Source organism: Macaca mulatta, chromosome 7 (genome assembly GCF_049350105.2).
Source record: "Macaca mulatta isolate MMU2019108-1 chromosome 7, T2T-MMU8v2.0, whole genome shotgun sequence".
In the NCBI taxonomy this organism is placed as follows: Eukaryota; Metazoa; Chordata; class Mammalia; order Primates; family Cercopithecidae; genus Macaca; species Macaca mulatta.
In genome coordinates, this window is record NC_133412.1 from 93,940,257 (window position 1) to 93,955,470 (window position 15,214).

The 15,214-nt window shown below is 54.9% G+C and overlaps 2 protein-coding genes and 1 pseudogene across 29 annotated transcripts; 1 reads left to right on the forward strand and 2 right to left on the reverse strand.

The window, feature by feature from the left end:
* Window positions 1–330: 330 nt before the first annotated feature.
* ZNF219 (zinc finger protein 219) lies at window positions 331–15,002 on the reverse strand. 19 transcript variants are annotated; one of them, XM_077940503.1, is made up of 7 exons: window positions 9,092–9,147; window positions 8,484–9,008; window positions 3,892–3,980; window positions 3,739–3,798; window positions 2,166–3,617; window positions 1,687–1,818; window positions 331–1,412 (listed from the first exon to the last, which is right to left on the reverse strand). In XM_077940503.1, the coding sequence occupies exons 1-7, from the start codon at window positions 9,130–9,132 to the stop codon at window positions 808–810; spliced, it is 2,904 nt and encodes a 967-aa protein (XP_077796629.1). In that variant the 5' UTR covers window positions 9,133–9,147; the 3' UTR covers window positions 331–807. The 19 variants fall into 19 exon arrangements, with proteins under 19 accessions (XP_077796629.1, XP_077796633.1, XP_077796630.1 ...); XM_077940507.1 differs by lacking the exon at window positions 8,484–9,008 and having other exon boundaries at window positions 9,092–9,299; XM_077940504.1 differs by lacking the exon at window positions 9,092–9,147 and having other exon boundaries at window positions 8,600–8,934.
* On the forward strand, window positions 9,003–14,007 carry TMEM253 (transmembrane protein 253). Of its 10 annotated transcripts, none has more exons than XM_077940559.1 (8): window positions 9,003–9,479; window positions 11,383–11,477; window positions 11,601–11,744; window positions 12,161–12,271; window positions 12,360–12,416; window positions 12,701–12,811; window positions 12,929–13,075; window positions 13,430–14,007. In XM_077940559.1, the coding sequence occupies exons 3-8, from the start codon at window positions 11,637–11,639 to the stop codon at window positions 13,547–13,549; spliced, it is 654 nt and encodes a 217-aa protein (XP_077796685.1). In that variant the 5' UTR covers window positions 9,003–9,479; window positions 11,383–11,477; window positions 11,601–11,636; the 3' UTR covers window positions 13,550–14,007. The 10 variants fall into 10 exon arrangements, with proteins under 10 accessions (XP_077796685.1, XP_077796687.1, XP_077796686.1 ...); XM_077940561.1 differs by having other exon boundaries at window positions 9,004–9,479; window positions 11,606–11,744; XM_077940560.1 differs by having other exon boundaries at window positions 9,117–9,479; window positions 11,369–11,477.
* LOC100428628 (cytoskeleton-associated protein 2-like) overlaps window positions 14,459–15,214 on the reverse strand; it is a 34,266-nt pseudogene continuing 33,510 nt past the window's right edge.

A 15,214-nucleotide genomic window follows, 5' to 3' on the forward strand; every position in this document is an offset into this window, starting at 1 on the left:
TCCACAGTGGCTCCCAGAGGCTCCACTCTCTGAAGCTCCTTCTCCCACACTGCACCTACTCCTTGAGGCTGAACTGGTCACAGACAAACTGGGATGCAGCACAGTCCAGCAGTTCTCAAAATGAGGCCCTCAGGCCACAGTGTGTGAGAACTTGATTGGCTATTTGTTAAATGCTGATTCTTGGACCCCATCAGAGCTGCTGCATTGAAACCTGGGGGTGAAACCTAATATTCCGCATTTCTTATCAAACTCTTTGGGTGATAACTAAATGTCTGAAGAGGTGACTATTTCCTGACAGAAGGGCCCAAAGAGAGGAGCAGGACATAGGTAGGCAGACAGACACAGGGCCCTGTGCCTCACGACACCTGTTTATTGGGGACACGACTCTGCAACAGGGATGACAGGAATCGTACCAAAAATAGCGACGTCTACAGAGCCCCTGATGGGGCTAGAAGGGTACAGTGCTCCCCACCCTCACCCCTTGTACAAAAATAAACTCTCACGCCTATGGACCAGCAAAGACTGGCAGAGTGGCTCCTCAACAGGGACACAAACCCTCTCTGCCAGCCCAGGGACCCCGTTCTTTGACCCTCACCTCTGCCACTTCTAAGGCACTGTGACTCCCTTGGGCTGGGTGGGTACCGCCAGCCCACCCTCCTACGCCCGCCGCCCCTTCCACCTCTGGTCCGCCTGGGGCTGGGATATGGGTCCCACGCTGCCCCCTGCTGGCTTCTCTACCCAACTACCTCTAGCGCTCCCCCGCTCCGGCGGGGTAAGCTCACTAAGCTAATCGCCCCTGAGGGCTCACTACCGTTCTTGCCCCCCTAGCCCTGCCTCTCCGGGTCTGGACAGCCCGGAGCCCTCCTCCCCTTCCTGCGAAGGACTGGGAGGGGTCTCTCCTGATGGTACTCGGGCATAGGGCGAGGACGCGTCAGCCTGGGGTGGCCGGCGGCCCCTAGCCCGGCGGCTGTGGTGCACTTGAAGGTGCAAGGCCATGAGCTCTGGGGCTCCAGTGGCGAAAGGGCAGAAGAGGCAGCGGTGGAGGGCACCCCCCGGCCCGGCCTCGCCTCCCGGCCCTGCCCGCAAGGACAGGTCCAGGGGTTCGGCCTCACCACCTCGCCCGTTGCGCAGGGTCCTCCCAGGGCTGGCGGGCTTCCGACGGGACCCCGGCCCAGCACCGCTAGAAGGAGGCCGGGGGCTTGAGGCACCCTCCACCCAGGTCGCAGGCTGTGGAGACGGCTTGGCTCCAGATTGCGGGGCTGAACCCCGCTGGGAAGGAGGCGGTGGTTCCGGGGGTGGCCCGGGGCCAGCCCCGCTCCTCTGCTCCCGGTGGTGGCGCTGTAGGTGATACTTGAGCGAGCCGGACTGGGTGCCCGCGTAGTCACAGTGCGGACACTTGTAGGGCCGCTCGCCTGGAGAAAGTGGGTGCAAAAGGGTTACGGGGTCACGATCACTGCACGCACCCACCCGAATTTCGCCCAATTTAGAGACCTCATTCTCAGAACCAAGAAAGGGCACTGCGTCTCCCACCCACTTTGATTTAATAAAGGAGCCTCATTTCCCAAGTGATCTCATCCAGCCAAACTGAAGGCTTCGGAACAAACTTCACCTCCCGGTGTTTCGGTAGCCCTCGCCTTTCTGCCCGCCCCCTAGTCCCCTCTCCACGCCGGAAGCTGCCTCCCTCACCTGTGTGCACTCGCAGATGCACTTTGAGGTGATGTGCTGAGCGGAAAGATTTTCCGCAGAAGGGACAATCCTTGCCGGTGGCGCCCCGGCCCCCTTCAGGCCGGGTCCCTCCTACCAACAGCCCATTCTCTTCTGCAACACATATATTAAGAGGAAGTCAGCGGGGGCCTACACTCTGTCCAGGTCCCGTGCACCCACCCCACACCCACCCCATACCCACCCCACACCCACCCCATAGGGCTGCTTCCCCTCGGAGTCCAGAAGGAAACAAAAGTCTGAGGGGTTAGATTTGTTGTGACTAAAGAGTCAAGTGTTCTCAAATGATGGCAAAGCCTCCAGAAAAAAAAAAAAAAAAAAAAAAAAAAAAACTCAGAAGAAATAAAAGATAAGTTATTTTAAAAAGGAAGCTATGGGGGAGTGGCGGCGTAAGAGTCAGAGGAGGACGCGGCGTACCCGGAGAGCGGAGGGTCCCTACATACCCTGCGTGGTGGTCGATCTTGCCGGGGCCCCAGCAGAAGGGGCAGAGTGCCCCGGTCCCTCACCCGGGCGCGGATGCAGGGAAGCCAGAGGGCCCAGCGACCTGCCCCGGGCCCAGGTCTCCTCCTCGGCCTCCACCACCTCCTCTTCTTCCTCCGGCTCCTCCGCACGGTGCCGGCGAGCCCGGGCCGGGAGAGCAGAGGACAGCGGGCGGAAGCCTCCGAAGCTGCGGCCGGGCCCGGGCTCAGCACCCTCGCCGTTGGGCCGGCTCTCGCCAGCCCGCAGGCTCAGGTAGCCCAAGAGGCTCGGGGGCTCACGGCGCTCGGCCGGGGTGGGCGCCGGGGCCAAGAGGAGCGCTGGGCCCAACGGCTCATAGGCCAGCAGGCCGAGGTCAGGAGGCTGCGGGGCCCGGGCAGGCCCGGAGCCAGGCCCCGGGGCACGCAGTGGGCCCAGCTTGCTGGCGTGCACCTTCATGTGGTTCTTAAGGAACCAGGGCTCCTTGAAGCAGCGGCCGCACACCGGACACGCATGATCGAAGGAGGCCTTGTGCTTACGCATGTGGCCCTTGAGAAACCAAGACTGTGTAAAGCTCTGGCCGCACACTTGGCAGCGGAACTCTGGAGGTGCTGGGGGCTCCTCGGGAGCGACAGGAGCTGGGGTCGGGGTTGCCTCACGTTCGGGCTCGGGCTCCGGCTCCGGGACTGATCTAGTTTCGGGCTGGGGTGGAGGCTGAGGCTGAGGCTGAGGCTGAGGCTGAGGCTGAGGCTGAGGCGCAGCGGTGGTGGCCGCCAGGGGGCGCTCGGGAGCCCCGTGGGCCGTCAGGCTGTGGTGCAGCAGCTCCTCCTCCTGGCTGGAGCCGAAACTGCACAGGCCGCACTTCCAGGGCCTGTGCAGGATGTGCAGGTGGCGTTCGCGCTCCGCCGAGGTGCGAAACTTGCCTTTGCAGTAGGGGCAACGGAAGGCGGACGATGAAGGAGCCTGGGGCCGCGCCAAGCCCTCAGTGGCAGCGGTGGCCTGCATGCCCCCTGAGCTTCGGGCTCTCCCCAGTCGAGCCTCGCGTAGTAGCGCGCGCTCTTCCAACTCCAGCAACAGGCGTGCAGCAGGACTACGTGGGCGCTCGGGCTGGTGTGTGCGCAGGTGCGAGCGCAGCAGAGCCCGCTGCGCCGCGCGGTGGCCGCAGTGTGGGCACTGGAAGGCCTGGGCGCCTGGGTGCGCCCGCAGGTGCAAAGCCAGGATAGAGTTGAAGCGGAAGCGCTTCCCGCATACAGGGCAGGGGAAGCGCCGTTCGCCTGCACGACTCTCAGACCAGCTCACCGCTCCCATCCCGGGCGACCCTGCGCTCACGGCTGGCCCGTTGGAGTATCGCTGCAAATCCAGCTCGCCGTCGAAAGCCGGCGGCGACGGCGCTAAGTGGCCGCTCGGGGCGCGGGGACGTGAGCCCTGTGGAGAAAGATCTGCGTAGAGCAAAGGGTGAAGGTAGAGCTGTAAAGGAAGAAAGGGCGTCACCTCGAGGGCCAGGACAACACGAGGGAAGGTGGACTGGGGCCTGAACTAGGAACACACAGTGCTACTCACCTCGGGAAGTTGGGGGTGGGGTGTATGGGAATCGAGATGTCAGGACCAAGGAGTTAACTTCTAATAATGGGAGGTCAAAGAGAGAGAGAGGTAGGCAGGAGAAGGAGTATACAGTTGTAGGTACTTGTAGGTTGAAGCCAGAGCTTCACTCACCTCCATGGACCCCCTTCACATTCTTTGGTTCTGGGGAGTGCAGGGAAGAGGAGGAAAAGCTGCTAATGAAGGCAACAGGTGCTGTGGAGCTAAAGCAAGAGAGACAGATTTGGAGGAAGAGATGAGCCCCAGTTTTCAGCAGTAAAGTCACTCCCTACCCCCAGACTCTCAGCACTCTGTATTCCCAAAACCAATCCCTTCTCCCTACTTGCATCTTGAGGCACGAAGGGGCTGCTGTACTCAAAAACTGTACCTCTTGATTTGCCAAGCCTACAAGCCTCCCAAATAATCCAGATTTCTTCCCGAAATTCTACATTTTAAATGCATGGTCCAGAACAACCACAACTACCACCCCACCCCCTGGCGGTGGGGAAGACCATCACAGTATGCCCCTCTCCCATGTAGGTTGGGCTATGCAGTGTGGTGAGCAAATGGGGTGGGCTTGCCATGCTCCCCAGTTATCCAAATGGGATCAGTTGCTCTGAGACCCCTAACTGACCAGCCAGCCAAACATCCTTCCAGGTTCCACAGTGCTTCCTTCTGCCCTTACCCTGTCTTTCTGTCTTTCCCCCCTCATTCTCCCTCCCTCCGCCTGGATTCCTGATCCATTCATTTCCATTCATTACAGAGACTCATTCATGCATGGGAGAGAAACACCTCCCAGCAGCAGAGTCTGAAGACAGACAGAGGGGGAGGGGCATGAGGGGGAGGGAGCCAGAGGGAGAGGGAATGAAGAGAGAGTTGGGGGAGGAGTGGAAGTTAAGGGGCACAGCTAGCCTGGGGAAGGGGCTAAAAACTGCAAATACCGTATAGGATTCATCCCCTTGTTTCAAACCTTGGAGCCTGCAGTATGATGGGGCATCTGAGCCCCTTTGTCCAGGGCTGTTCCGAGGCAGGCTTTCCTCCTCTCTGCAGGGGAGAGGCTCCCTCACACAAGAGGAGGATTACACTGGCTCTGAGCTCAAGAGGCTGGAGTGAGGGACGGGGGGCGGGGCTGGGCCATCTGCACAGATAGGGACTCAGCACATGCTCTGAGCAGGAAGGGGTTAAAATTCTCCAGGCTAAAATTCCCTAGGCCTGGGACTTGCAGAGCTCCAGTGCTGGGGAAGGAGATCATTGAGAGGAAGAGGATGGGGGGGGTGGGGGGTGCTGATCCTAAGCTGCAGAGGAGTTTAGCATGAGGACTTAGAAGAAACCCCAGAATCAAGATTCATGGAAATAGGCCTGGGAAGATGACCAGGAGTCATCTAGTCTACCTTTCTGCCTCATACAGAGAACGGTATCTGGTCAAGGCTAAATGAATGTGGGCCTAACCATATTTTTTTTTTTGTCTAAGAAAGAATATTTGAGATATAAAGAACTTCCTTACAATAGGCATCACGAAACTGAAATGGGTTACTGAGAAAGAAAAAGATGCAAGCACTACTTTGCCTAAGGATCTTTAATAGAAAAGAACTGGGCCAGGAGTCAACCTGCCTGTCAGCAGAGAGAAAAGGCTCTGGAGGTCCAAGGCTTCTTTAATTTTTGACATTTAGTGGATGTGGTAAAACTCCATGAAGGGGCAGGTACCTGTTACATGTGGAATCGGGGCTATAGGATTATTATTAGCAGTTATTATAATTAACAAAGTGTCCTTGTCCAAGGGTCACCAGACGACCTCCACTATCACTTAATATGTGTATTTCTGTAGCTTCAAATTAGGGCACCCACTCTCATCCTCTGGATCCTTTCCTGGGACTAAGAGCCTAGCTAGGCTTATTGAATAGTGCCACAGAAGGTGAATTAGAATAGGACTGAGGGGTACAAGGCTATTGTAGGCCTAGTCTGAACATTGATAACCCTACAACCCTTACTAAATCACTTAACCTCCCAGTTTACTCATCAGTAAAATAAGGGGATTGGACTAATTTATATTGTTAGTCCCTTCCTGCTCAAAAAAATTTGTGGTTCTAAGTCATAGAACTCTTTTGGACCCCAGAGAGATGTTAAAACAAATGGTCATCCCTTCAGTACCATGGAGAGTGCAGTGGGCTACCACAGAAGCCACTTGGGCCACCTCAGTACCATAGATAGAGCTATGAGGTGCTAGAGGGGCTCTTTGCCATTTTAGCATCACAGATACAACACAGAAAAGCTAGAGCATTTTTTTTTTTCGTTCCTATCTGAAAACCATAGAAAAAAACCCAGTGGTACCAGAGGGATTATTTTGGCCTTTTAGATGTCACTGAAAATAGAAAGAGCTAATAGAAAATAGATGTAACTAGAAGAATTTTAATTAGCTATAAGGAGCATCCTGACAGTTACAGTTTGTACATCCTGGAATGAGTTACTGAGGCATCATATTTGGGTCCATCACATTCTGTTGCTCTCCTGGGGATTCCCGGAACATCCTGGTGTACAGCCAATCTGGTATATTCAGAGGAAGCAGATGGTGGAGGCGGGGGGGCTGGGAATACTGCATGGTCATAGCTGACTAACCTATGGGCACATACTCTCATTCTGAGAAGATTCTAGGGCCCATAAAACTGTCTGTAGGATAGCCAGCAAAATCTCATAGGAAGCTGGCCTCATATCTGAGGCAAAAAGAGTGGGAATAGGGCAAAGCTTCCTATCCCAAAACAAAACAACAATAAACCACTTTGCACATAGCAGTTTCCAGAACAGAAATAGAGTGATATACAAGAAGGCCCAAACTGAAGCTGAATTCCCCAGCAGGGAAAGTTTCCCCAGAAGGTGGCCTAAAATCAACAAAACTCACTGAGATACCTTCCTAGGCCCAATCAAGATCTCCTGAATCATCTCCATATCAAACCAGGTTCCAGATACCTGATCCCATGATTTTTTCTCAGTAGGGGAAAGAACTGACAGGGACTGGGATACTATGAACTGCCTTGGAACCGAGGTCATGCATATATTGCCCTGGACAATAATCACAGAGTTTTCTATAGTCAGGCCTTAAACACCATCCCGAGACTTGGCCAGACAGCAGCACTGACCTACTTTCCACCCCCACTGGGAATCAGGGGTTATCTTGCCCTTATTTGGATTCTGTAAGGATGAAGGGCCAGGGATAGGTATCAGAAACCTTTCGAAAGCAACAGGCCAATTATCCTTACATGCTGGGGCAGCTGGTAGGGAAGTGGGTGTGGATCACTAAACCTTATTCAGTAGAGAAGGATGGAATGGTTGGTGAAAAGACTTAGAAACAACAAGGACAGGTACATAGAAGTATTTGCTAAATGGAACACAAAGACTGTCCCTCAAGTCTTGTGATTCAAAAGTTTTTAGGGTCAAAGTGTAAGGAGCAAGGGTTCAGGACTTCTGGGGTCCAGTTGTAACTGCCTCTGGTCACCTCTAACACAACAGTTTTCCCTCTTGAGAATCCTACACCTCCCGAATCTGCTAACAATTATGATTACCACTGCACTAGATGGGGTTAAAAGCAAAGGGAGCTTCTAGGGCGGTCTACAGTCAAGACTACCTTGATCACACACACACACCAGTAGTTCACTTTTATGGTCTCCTCTCCATGGCCCTCTGAACCTCACTGCTCAGATAGCTCCTCCAAACCCACTCCACTCTGCAGCTCGCCAGCCTTTTTAGACTGAGTTCTTGGTAAAGCCTCCTTCCCTGTGTCCTCACTCTCCTGAGTTGGAGACATGGAACCTCAGCCATGGACTCCAAAGGTACAGCAGGAAGCAAGAGGAAGGCACACCTGCTCACCTGCTGCCATCCCACCATGGGGAATCTTATCCCAGAGGCATGTCCTAACGCAACCCCGATTTTGATTTTGAAAGTTCTGGAGGACCTGGGTTTGGGAACGGGGGTCATGTAGACAGCCCTAAGTCCCCTTAAGTAGAGCTGACCCTAGAAAAGTCAGTATTAGCACCCACGTGAGCCTCAGTCCTCAGACTGGGACGTAGGGGTGACCAAGGGAGCCTCTGGGAAAATCCCCCTCCCAGAAATAGATTGCTAAGTAGGGTAGGACCTGCAATCCTGCCCGAGAGGTTTTTCCAGCAGCACCTCAGACCCCTCCCCAGGAAGATAAGCCAGAAGGATGATGGGGGGCAGGGTTGGGAGATAGGGAGGCCAAGGCTCAGCTACCCCCGGCCAGGAGAACAAAAGCTGAGTTACAGCCGCCTCCGCTGCTGCCGCGGGCCGAGCTCTTTGTGACACTTTGTTTGGGACGCAAAGAGGGAAGCACCCCCCATCCTCTCCCCTCCCCCGCCACCCCGTGCTCCCGGAGAGTTTGGGCTCCTTCCCCCTCCCCCACCAGCCCTACCTGGGCCGGGGGTTGAGGGGTGCACATCCACTCAGGCTCGCGGCTCTGCCGCCCCTCACCCCCAGGCCCCTCGCGCCCTGCCTTCGGGCCCCTACAAAGACACCCGCCACCTCCCCCGCCACATCCCCCCCGTTGGCCCTTCCCTTTGGTGTCTGCTCCCCCAGCTCCTCCACCTGGCCCCCCCTTCCTTGGGGCCCCCCAGCTCTCCAGGCTTCCGAGGCCGCCACCCCCACCCCGCCCCCCCAGGAGCTCTGGGCGAAGTTTGCTTGGGGCCGAGCCGGCGCCCCTCCCCCGCCCCCGCCCCCTGCACCTGCTCCGAGCCGGGCGCGCTGAGCGGGCCCCCCCTCCGGGAGGGGGGGAGGGGGCCGGGGGCGGGGGCCGGGTGGCGGACGGGGGGGCCCGGGAGTGGGGGGAGCGGCTACTCACGAGCCCCGGGCGGGCGGCGGCGGAGCGGGCGGCGGCGGCGGCGGCGGCGGGCGGCGGGCCGGCGGCGCGGGCGTCAGCGTTACGTGGGGCCGGGGGAGATGCGCCGGGCCCCGGCCCCCCCGCCCCCGGCCCGGCCCCCGCCCCCTCCCCGGTCCCCCGCCCCCGGCCCTGGCCCGCATTGTGTGCGGCGGGAGGCGGCCCGGCCATTAGCATGCGGGGGGCGGCGCGGCGGGGCTGGGAGCCGCGCGGGAGCCGGGCTCTGGCTCCGGGGACAGGGAGCTGGGGACCCCGGGAGCCGCGAGAGGCGGCCGCCAGGGGCGGGGTGCGGGCGGTTTGGAGACGGGGGGCGCTGTCGGAGGGAGTAAGGGAGGGAGCGGGGGTGGGGCGCACAGAGGATTCCAACAGGAGACTGGAAGAGATTTTGAAAGGTCATCTCGTCCTTCCCCCAGCCTCCAAGCAGCACTGCCCCTCCCTCCCTAAACCCGGACATACCAGGGAAGGAGTTGGCTCTGCCGCTCTTTCTGCCCCAACATGCACAGACTCGGGAAGTTCTTCCTGGGGTTTTATCTCAAAGCCTCTCCCTTACAATTTCTGTCTCTCTTTTGGGGGAGGAGGAGGGGCGATTATAGAGATAGTTAATGTCGGCCGTATAAGAAACATTATTAAAGTTACTCTTCGGTCCTTTCCGTTCTTGATAAACAATTCCTGCTCCTTCCTCTCGAATTCTATTTTCCATCCCTCAAGTCACTTTAATGGCTCTTCAATACAACAAATATTTACTGAGTGCTTACTAAGTGCCAGGCACTGGGCTCAGCGCTGTGAGGGATGAGAGAGAAGTGGTACCTTCCTTCCAGGCGATTGTAGTCTAGACTACAAACTAGTAAGTAGTATACTCAGATTTATTCAATATTTACTGAATGCCTGTTCACCTATCTAATAGTTTATAATCTTTCCAATAACCCTCTATAATTAAAATTAGTCCCCATTTACAAGTAAGAAAAATGAGGCTTCAGGAAGTCTCTTTCCCCAATGGCCTGCAGGCTCAGGGATCCTCAGTGCAAGCCCAACATCTCACATCGCCACCAAATAAAATCAATGCACATGGGAATTGAGGAGGAGTAGACACACAACAGTTTTCTGGATCTCTTTAAAACGTGACTCCCACTCCCCGGGAAAGAAAAAAGTAGATACAGTGCCCCGCCGATGTTGGCACAGCACTGATGGGGCAGGAGTGGCTTACAAAAGATCACTTGCCTCCCAGGACCGTGCCTCCTCTACTAACTTCTAGAGTCTTCTGGCGCAGTCTCCTCTTACCGTCAACAACAAGAAGTAATAGTGATGATGATCATAGCCACTAACATTGAGCACTTGTGTGCCAGATACTGGGCTAAGCTCTCTTCCATGCTGAAAGCAACCCCTTGAGACTGGTATTATTAACTTCCTTTTATAGATAAGGGAACAGAGAGATTAAGCAACTTGCCAAGGGCACCCAGGTAGACCTGGGATTTGTTTTGATCTATAGACTATATTTGGGCCCAGCTGGTTGTGATTCTGACTGTAGAAATGTGTCCCCAGCTCACCTGCTGAATAACACCTTTAGTGTATGGGCATCAGGCTCATCAGTTTGACCTCATCAGCACCACTAATAGTAAGCACCCACCCTGAATCAACAACTCTTCATAGTCATATTGTTAGCCCCCTTTTATCAGTGAACAAACTGAGGTTCGAATAGGTAGAAAAACGTATCTATCAGGACACACACAGTGGCTCACACCTGTAATCCCAGCAGTTTGGGAGGCCAAGGAGGGGAGATCACTTGAGCCCAGGAGTTTGAGACCAGCTTAGGCAACACTGTGAGACCCTGTCTCTACAAAAAATTTAAAAATTAGCCAGACATGGTGGCATGTGCCTGTGATCCCAGCTACTTGAGAGGCTGAGGCAGGATGATTATTTGAGCCCAGAATGTGTAGGCTACAGTGAGCCATGATCATGCCACTGCATTCCAGCCTGGGTGACAGTGAGCCCCTCTCTCAATAATATAATAATAATAACAATAATAATAATGTATCCAAGATCACACAGATGGAGAAGCAGCAGAGCTAAGATTCCAGTCCAGGTCTGTCTGGCTATGAGGCACCTTCTCTCTCAAAAATATTAATTGTTGCAACAGCATCCTTCCAAGACTCACTATTTGAGGACCATCTTATGTATACATATATGTGTGTGTGTGTGTGTGTGTGTGTGTGTGTGTGTATCCAGTTGCAGGTTATCATTGAATCAAAAACAATCACCACTATAAACAGAGTTCCCCCATCCATTTAGTCAGTGTTCAATTCAGAGTAAAACCTTCAAGAAAGAAGGGAAGGGAGACTGTCCAGAAAGTGAGAGGCAAGAAAGCCACTGGAATTTAACCTTACCTGGTCTGGGGGCAAAGCTTCAAGTAGTAATGACAGGGGACCAATCCAGACAGAAAGTAGGATCTCTAAGGAAGGACAAATAATTTGAGGAGGAAGCCAAAGCAAGAAGTAAGATCATGTGGAAATGAGGGGGATTGAGGTCCAGAGTGATAGTGTCCATGGGAATGAGGTAAGTGAAACCAGAAAAGGAACCCAGGATGGGCAGAAATGCGGGTAATGAGAAATGAGAACAGAGTGAGGCCAGGCTAGACATCTTGTGGAGCGAACTGAGGCCGGTATCTACCCAGGGCCACTCCCTAGATCCTTAGGCCTTCATAGAAACCTTTGCCCCACCACACCCCATCTCTGACAGCCTTTCTCTGCCAGGACAAGTTTGTCGTCTGCTCTGAGCTATCAAGCCCCTTAGGAGACCTAAGACCCAGCTGGGTCCCATCCCTTTGGAGTTAACTGCTTCAGACTAGGTAGGTGTGAGGACCTGGACCTCAAATCCCTGGATATTGGGAGTGGGCAGAGGTATAACTGAAAGATATGTTGTTGAATGTCCTGTCTCCTAATAGATGGAACCTATAATGTATTTTTCCCAGCCTAGGAAGCACCTAATTCTTGTGGGCAAAGGAGCCATGGAAGATAGAGCTGGTCAGCAAGAGCAGGAGAGACACAGCCTCCGTCTGGAAAAGCTACAACATTGGGCGAGGCACAGGCAGAGTGGGCACCTCTTGGTGCTGGCGGTGAGGACAGGCTACCCCATCCCAAGTCTCAGCATGTCCACTTCTACCCAATTCAATTCCATCCATCCATCCATCCATGTTAAGTGAGCACCTACCATGTGCCAGAAACTGTGCTAGGATCTGAATGGGAGGAGGGTAGAGGAAAACATAGAAATAAACAAGGCAAGACCCTTAATCTCCAAGTAGCTTCCATCTTGTGGGGGAAAACATACAGGTAAGTAACTAAACTACAATATGAGGCAGAAAAAATTAAATGATACTTATTTTTTAATGATCACTTCCTTCCTTGCTCTGGGTTGACTGCTTTCCTCTACCCTCCATTCAATCCCATTTCCTGATCTCTAAAGAGGCAGGAGTTATGAGAAGGGAAGAGAATCCCTGACAGTTTCTCCTCAATTACCCTGCCCTTACCCCAGGTGAGTCAGCTATGGCTGGCAGTGGTTGTGGTGCCCCTTGCTGTCTCAGTCACCTGCCTGAACTCTGAATGTCACATGGCCACAGCGCTGCCTCTTGGGCCTGGAGCCTCAGTAAGACCCACCACAAGGGAGGGTGGAAGGTCCCAGGGCCCCTTCCTAATGGGACCAGAGCTCAACACTTGCCCCTCTCACCATTCAGGGTCTCCTCACTGGGACTGTTACCCTAGAGCTTCGCAGAGCACCCCGCCTCTGGAAGGTGAGAAGGAAGAGAACGCAGCACTGTCCCCCCACTCCCTAAAACAGACACCTACAACCCTCAGCCTAGGAAGTAAGTGGCTAAGTGTTGACTCATCCTCTCAGCTGTCACCACTCACTGGCCTCAATGACTGAGGAGGGAAAGCAAAAAAGTTAGAGGGCTTATGGCCCTGTTTGGAGGCTGAGAAACCGAAGCTGAGTTTTGTCTTCAGCTAGGCTGCAAGTGGGGATTGAGGTTGGAATGACTCCCCTAGGCTGGGCAGGGCTGAGCTGGCTCACTGGCAGGTGCGGGCCATGATGATATTCAACACCTTCAACTTGATCTTGGGTTTCATCGTGGTGGTGGTCGAGGTGATGAAGACAGCCTTGGGGCCTGCCCCAACTGCCTCCTCCCAGGTACTGGTGAATGAAGGAGAAGGTGGGAGGATGAGGAGGCAGGAGGAGGTGAAAAGGGAAAAGGGCAGGGGCGAACAGGTGCGGGGTCCCTGCATTCTCAGCCTTGTCTACCTGCAGCATGCTGGCTTGCTGGTGCTGGAGCTCAGTGCTGAGGCCTTCACCCTAGGGGGAGTGCTGGTCTCAGTGCACGCCCTATTCTTGCTGAGCCAGAGGAAACCAGGATGCTGCAGGAGCCAGAGTCTGCACTACCAGGAGCTGCAGGAGGTATGGGGGCAGGGAAGAAAGCATGAATAGCTAGCTGCCAACTAATTTTTCCACTGGCTATCCTGGTCAGTGGCATTTAACGGAAAACAATGGGGCAGGAGAGAAGAGGTCCTAGAATGAAACTGATTGGCTTTCTCTGGCTTTGGACATTTCTCCCCTAATGGTGGGTAAGAGGGAATTGGGAACCCAAATGATTGAGGTTAAAAGAGTGGGAAAGCATTAGGAAGCTGCCTAAATATTGGCAGGACTATGGGAAATAGGATAAAAAATTGGGCAGGAGGAAGCAGTTGTTTCTGTCTGGGATTTCTCCTTTCTCACCTCTACAATTTGCTCACACCTGTCTCTGGTTTTCAGGGCTTCTCTGAGTTGGAAGAGGTTCCTGGTTTGGAGAATGGTCCCACGGTGGCCAGCACAGGAGCAAATGAGAGGGCGGGACAGCGGGAACAGACACGTGCTGCTCTCCTTCCACCCTGAGAGAATGCTCTCCAGACATTCCTGCCCCACCCCACCAAACTCAGAAGCTTGCTGGGATCCTTTGAGTCCAACAGGAAGTCCGGGAATGCCTTCAGTTTTCACTCAGAGCAGGCCCTTTTTGCGTTCCTTCCCTGTTAGGGGAAGATATACCTGGACGAGAATATATCTCACCTACCACCTTGAAAAGCTGCTTTCTCCCTTCCATCCATATCCTCCCTGTCACCTCCCCATACAGCTTCACATCTGCCTCGTCTCACTCTTTTTTTCTGTCCACTTTTCATAATCCCATCCACTCCAAATCCTGGACCCTGCACACGCCAACTCCCTGAATCCAATTCAGGAGTGCCCCAGTTCCCCTTTCGATCCGTCTCCTTTCTGCTGCAGCGGAGACTACAAGTCCCAGGATGCCCCACTAGCCCGTGACCGGCCGGGAAATAAAGAGCCTTCTCTCCGCGGTAGGGGCGCTGTGGATGTGCTGAGTGACGCGAGGCGGGGAAGTCGGGGCCTAGCCTAGCGCTTTCTCGGACGCGACCACTGGCCCCGCGTTCGGGGAGGAGCCGGGCGGGCGGTCCTGCACTGGCGTGCCGCTCCCCCAGCCACTGCAATAGAGAGCTGGCTCTGGGTCCCCAGCCCTGCGCTGGCAGCTTCAGAGACTGGCGAGGGCTCGGAGCTGACGCTTGGCAGAGCTGGGGCTTCCCAGATGCTGTCGCCGCACCCCCTCGCAGGAGGGCCCAGGTCCGAAGTCCTGAGACTTGGAGCGCGCGCGAGAAAGGGGTTGGAGATGATGAGTCAGAAGCGCGGGGCCTTTCTAGTCCCCTCCCCTAGGGCCTGGGCGCTGAAGACAGGCTCGCTGGGCAGGCGGGTAGATAGGGCAGGCAGAGGGAGGGACGCTGCGACCTGCGTCTCTGCCTAACGCTTTCCCGCCTCTTGCGAGCACGCCGGTGTAACGAGCCCGCGCTGCCGCCACCCTTTATGTCCAACGCGGGAGCGGGACTGCGCAGGCTCGGCCTCTGGGCTGACCCGCCGACCTTTGATCTCCGCTGCGGTCGGGTTGCTGAAGTTCTGGCTGCGTTCAACCCCCACCGTTTACGACCTTTGCAAGTGTGCAAAGATAACAGGCTCGCTTGGGCTTGGGAAAAGCCCGGGAGAACTGGGAGTCCCAGTAGCAGCAGCAGCTGGGCAGCTTGCTAGTCGCTAGAAACTAGAAATTGACCAGAGCTGGAGTACCAAGAGAACTCACCCCAAATTCACATAGTGCCCGGGATGGCTGTTGGCCTCACACTCATTTTTGTTCCCACTTGAGAAGGCTTCTTTCCCTAGAGAATGCTGCTTCTCCCGGCCTAGCCAGGGCCAGGCACCAGTGAGGATAGAGCGCAGCCTGGCTGCCTTGCCTTGACATTGCAGTGGCGCCCGCTGCAGCTCCTTTCTGTTTGTGACACCTTGGAAGAGTGGTAATAATCTTCCTATGACAAGGTTAAGTGTGAGTACTAGTGGGTGGGGACAGTTCTGGGATCAGGCTCTGGAATGGAGAAAAGATCTAGGCCTTCTGCATTTCTTCCTCTCCCCTAGTGTAACTGCCAGAATAATGGAGAGCTCATGTGTGCAGGGCCGAGAAAAGAGTAATTTTCTTGAAAGTCAGAAGGTGGTGGTAGATGAGGAAGCTGA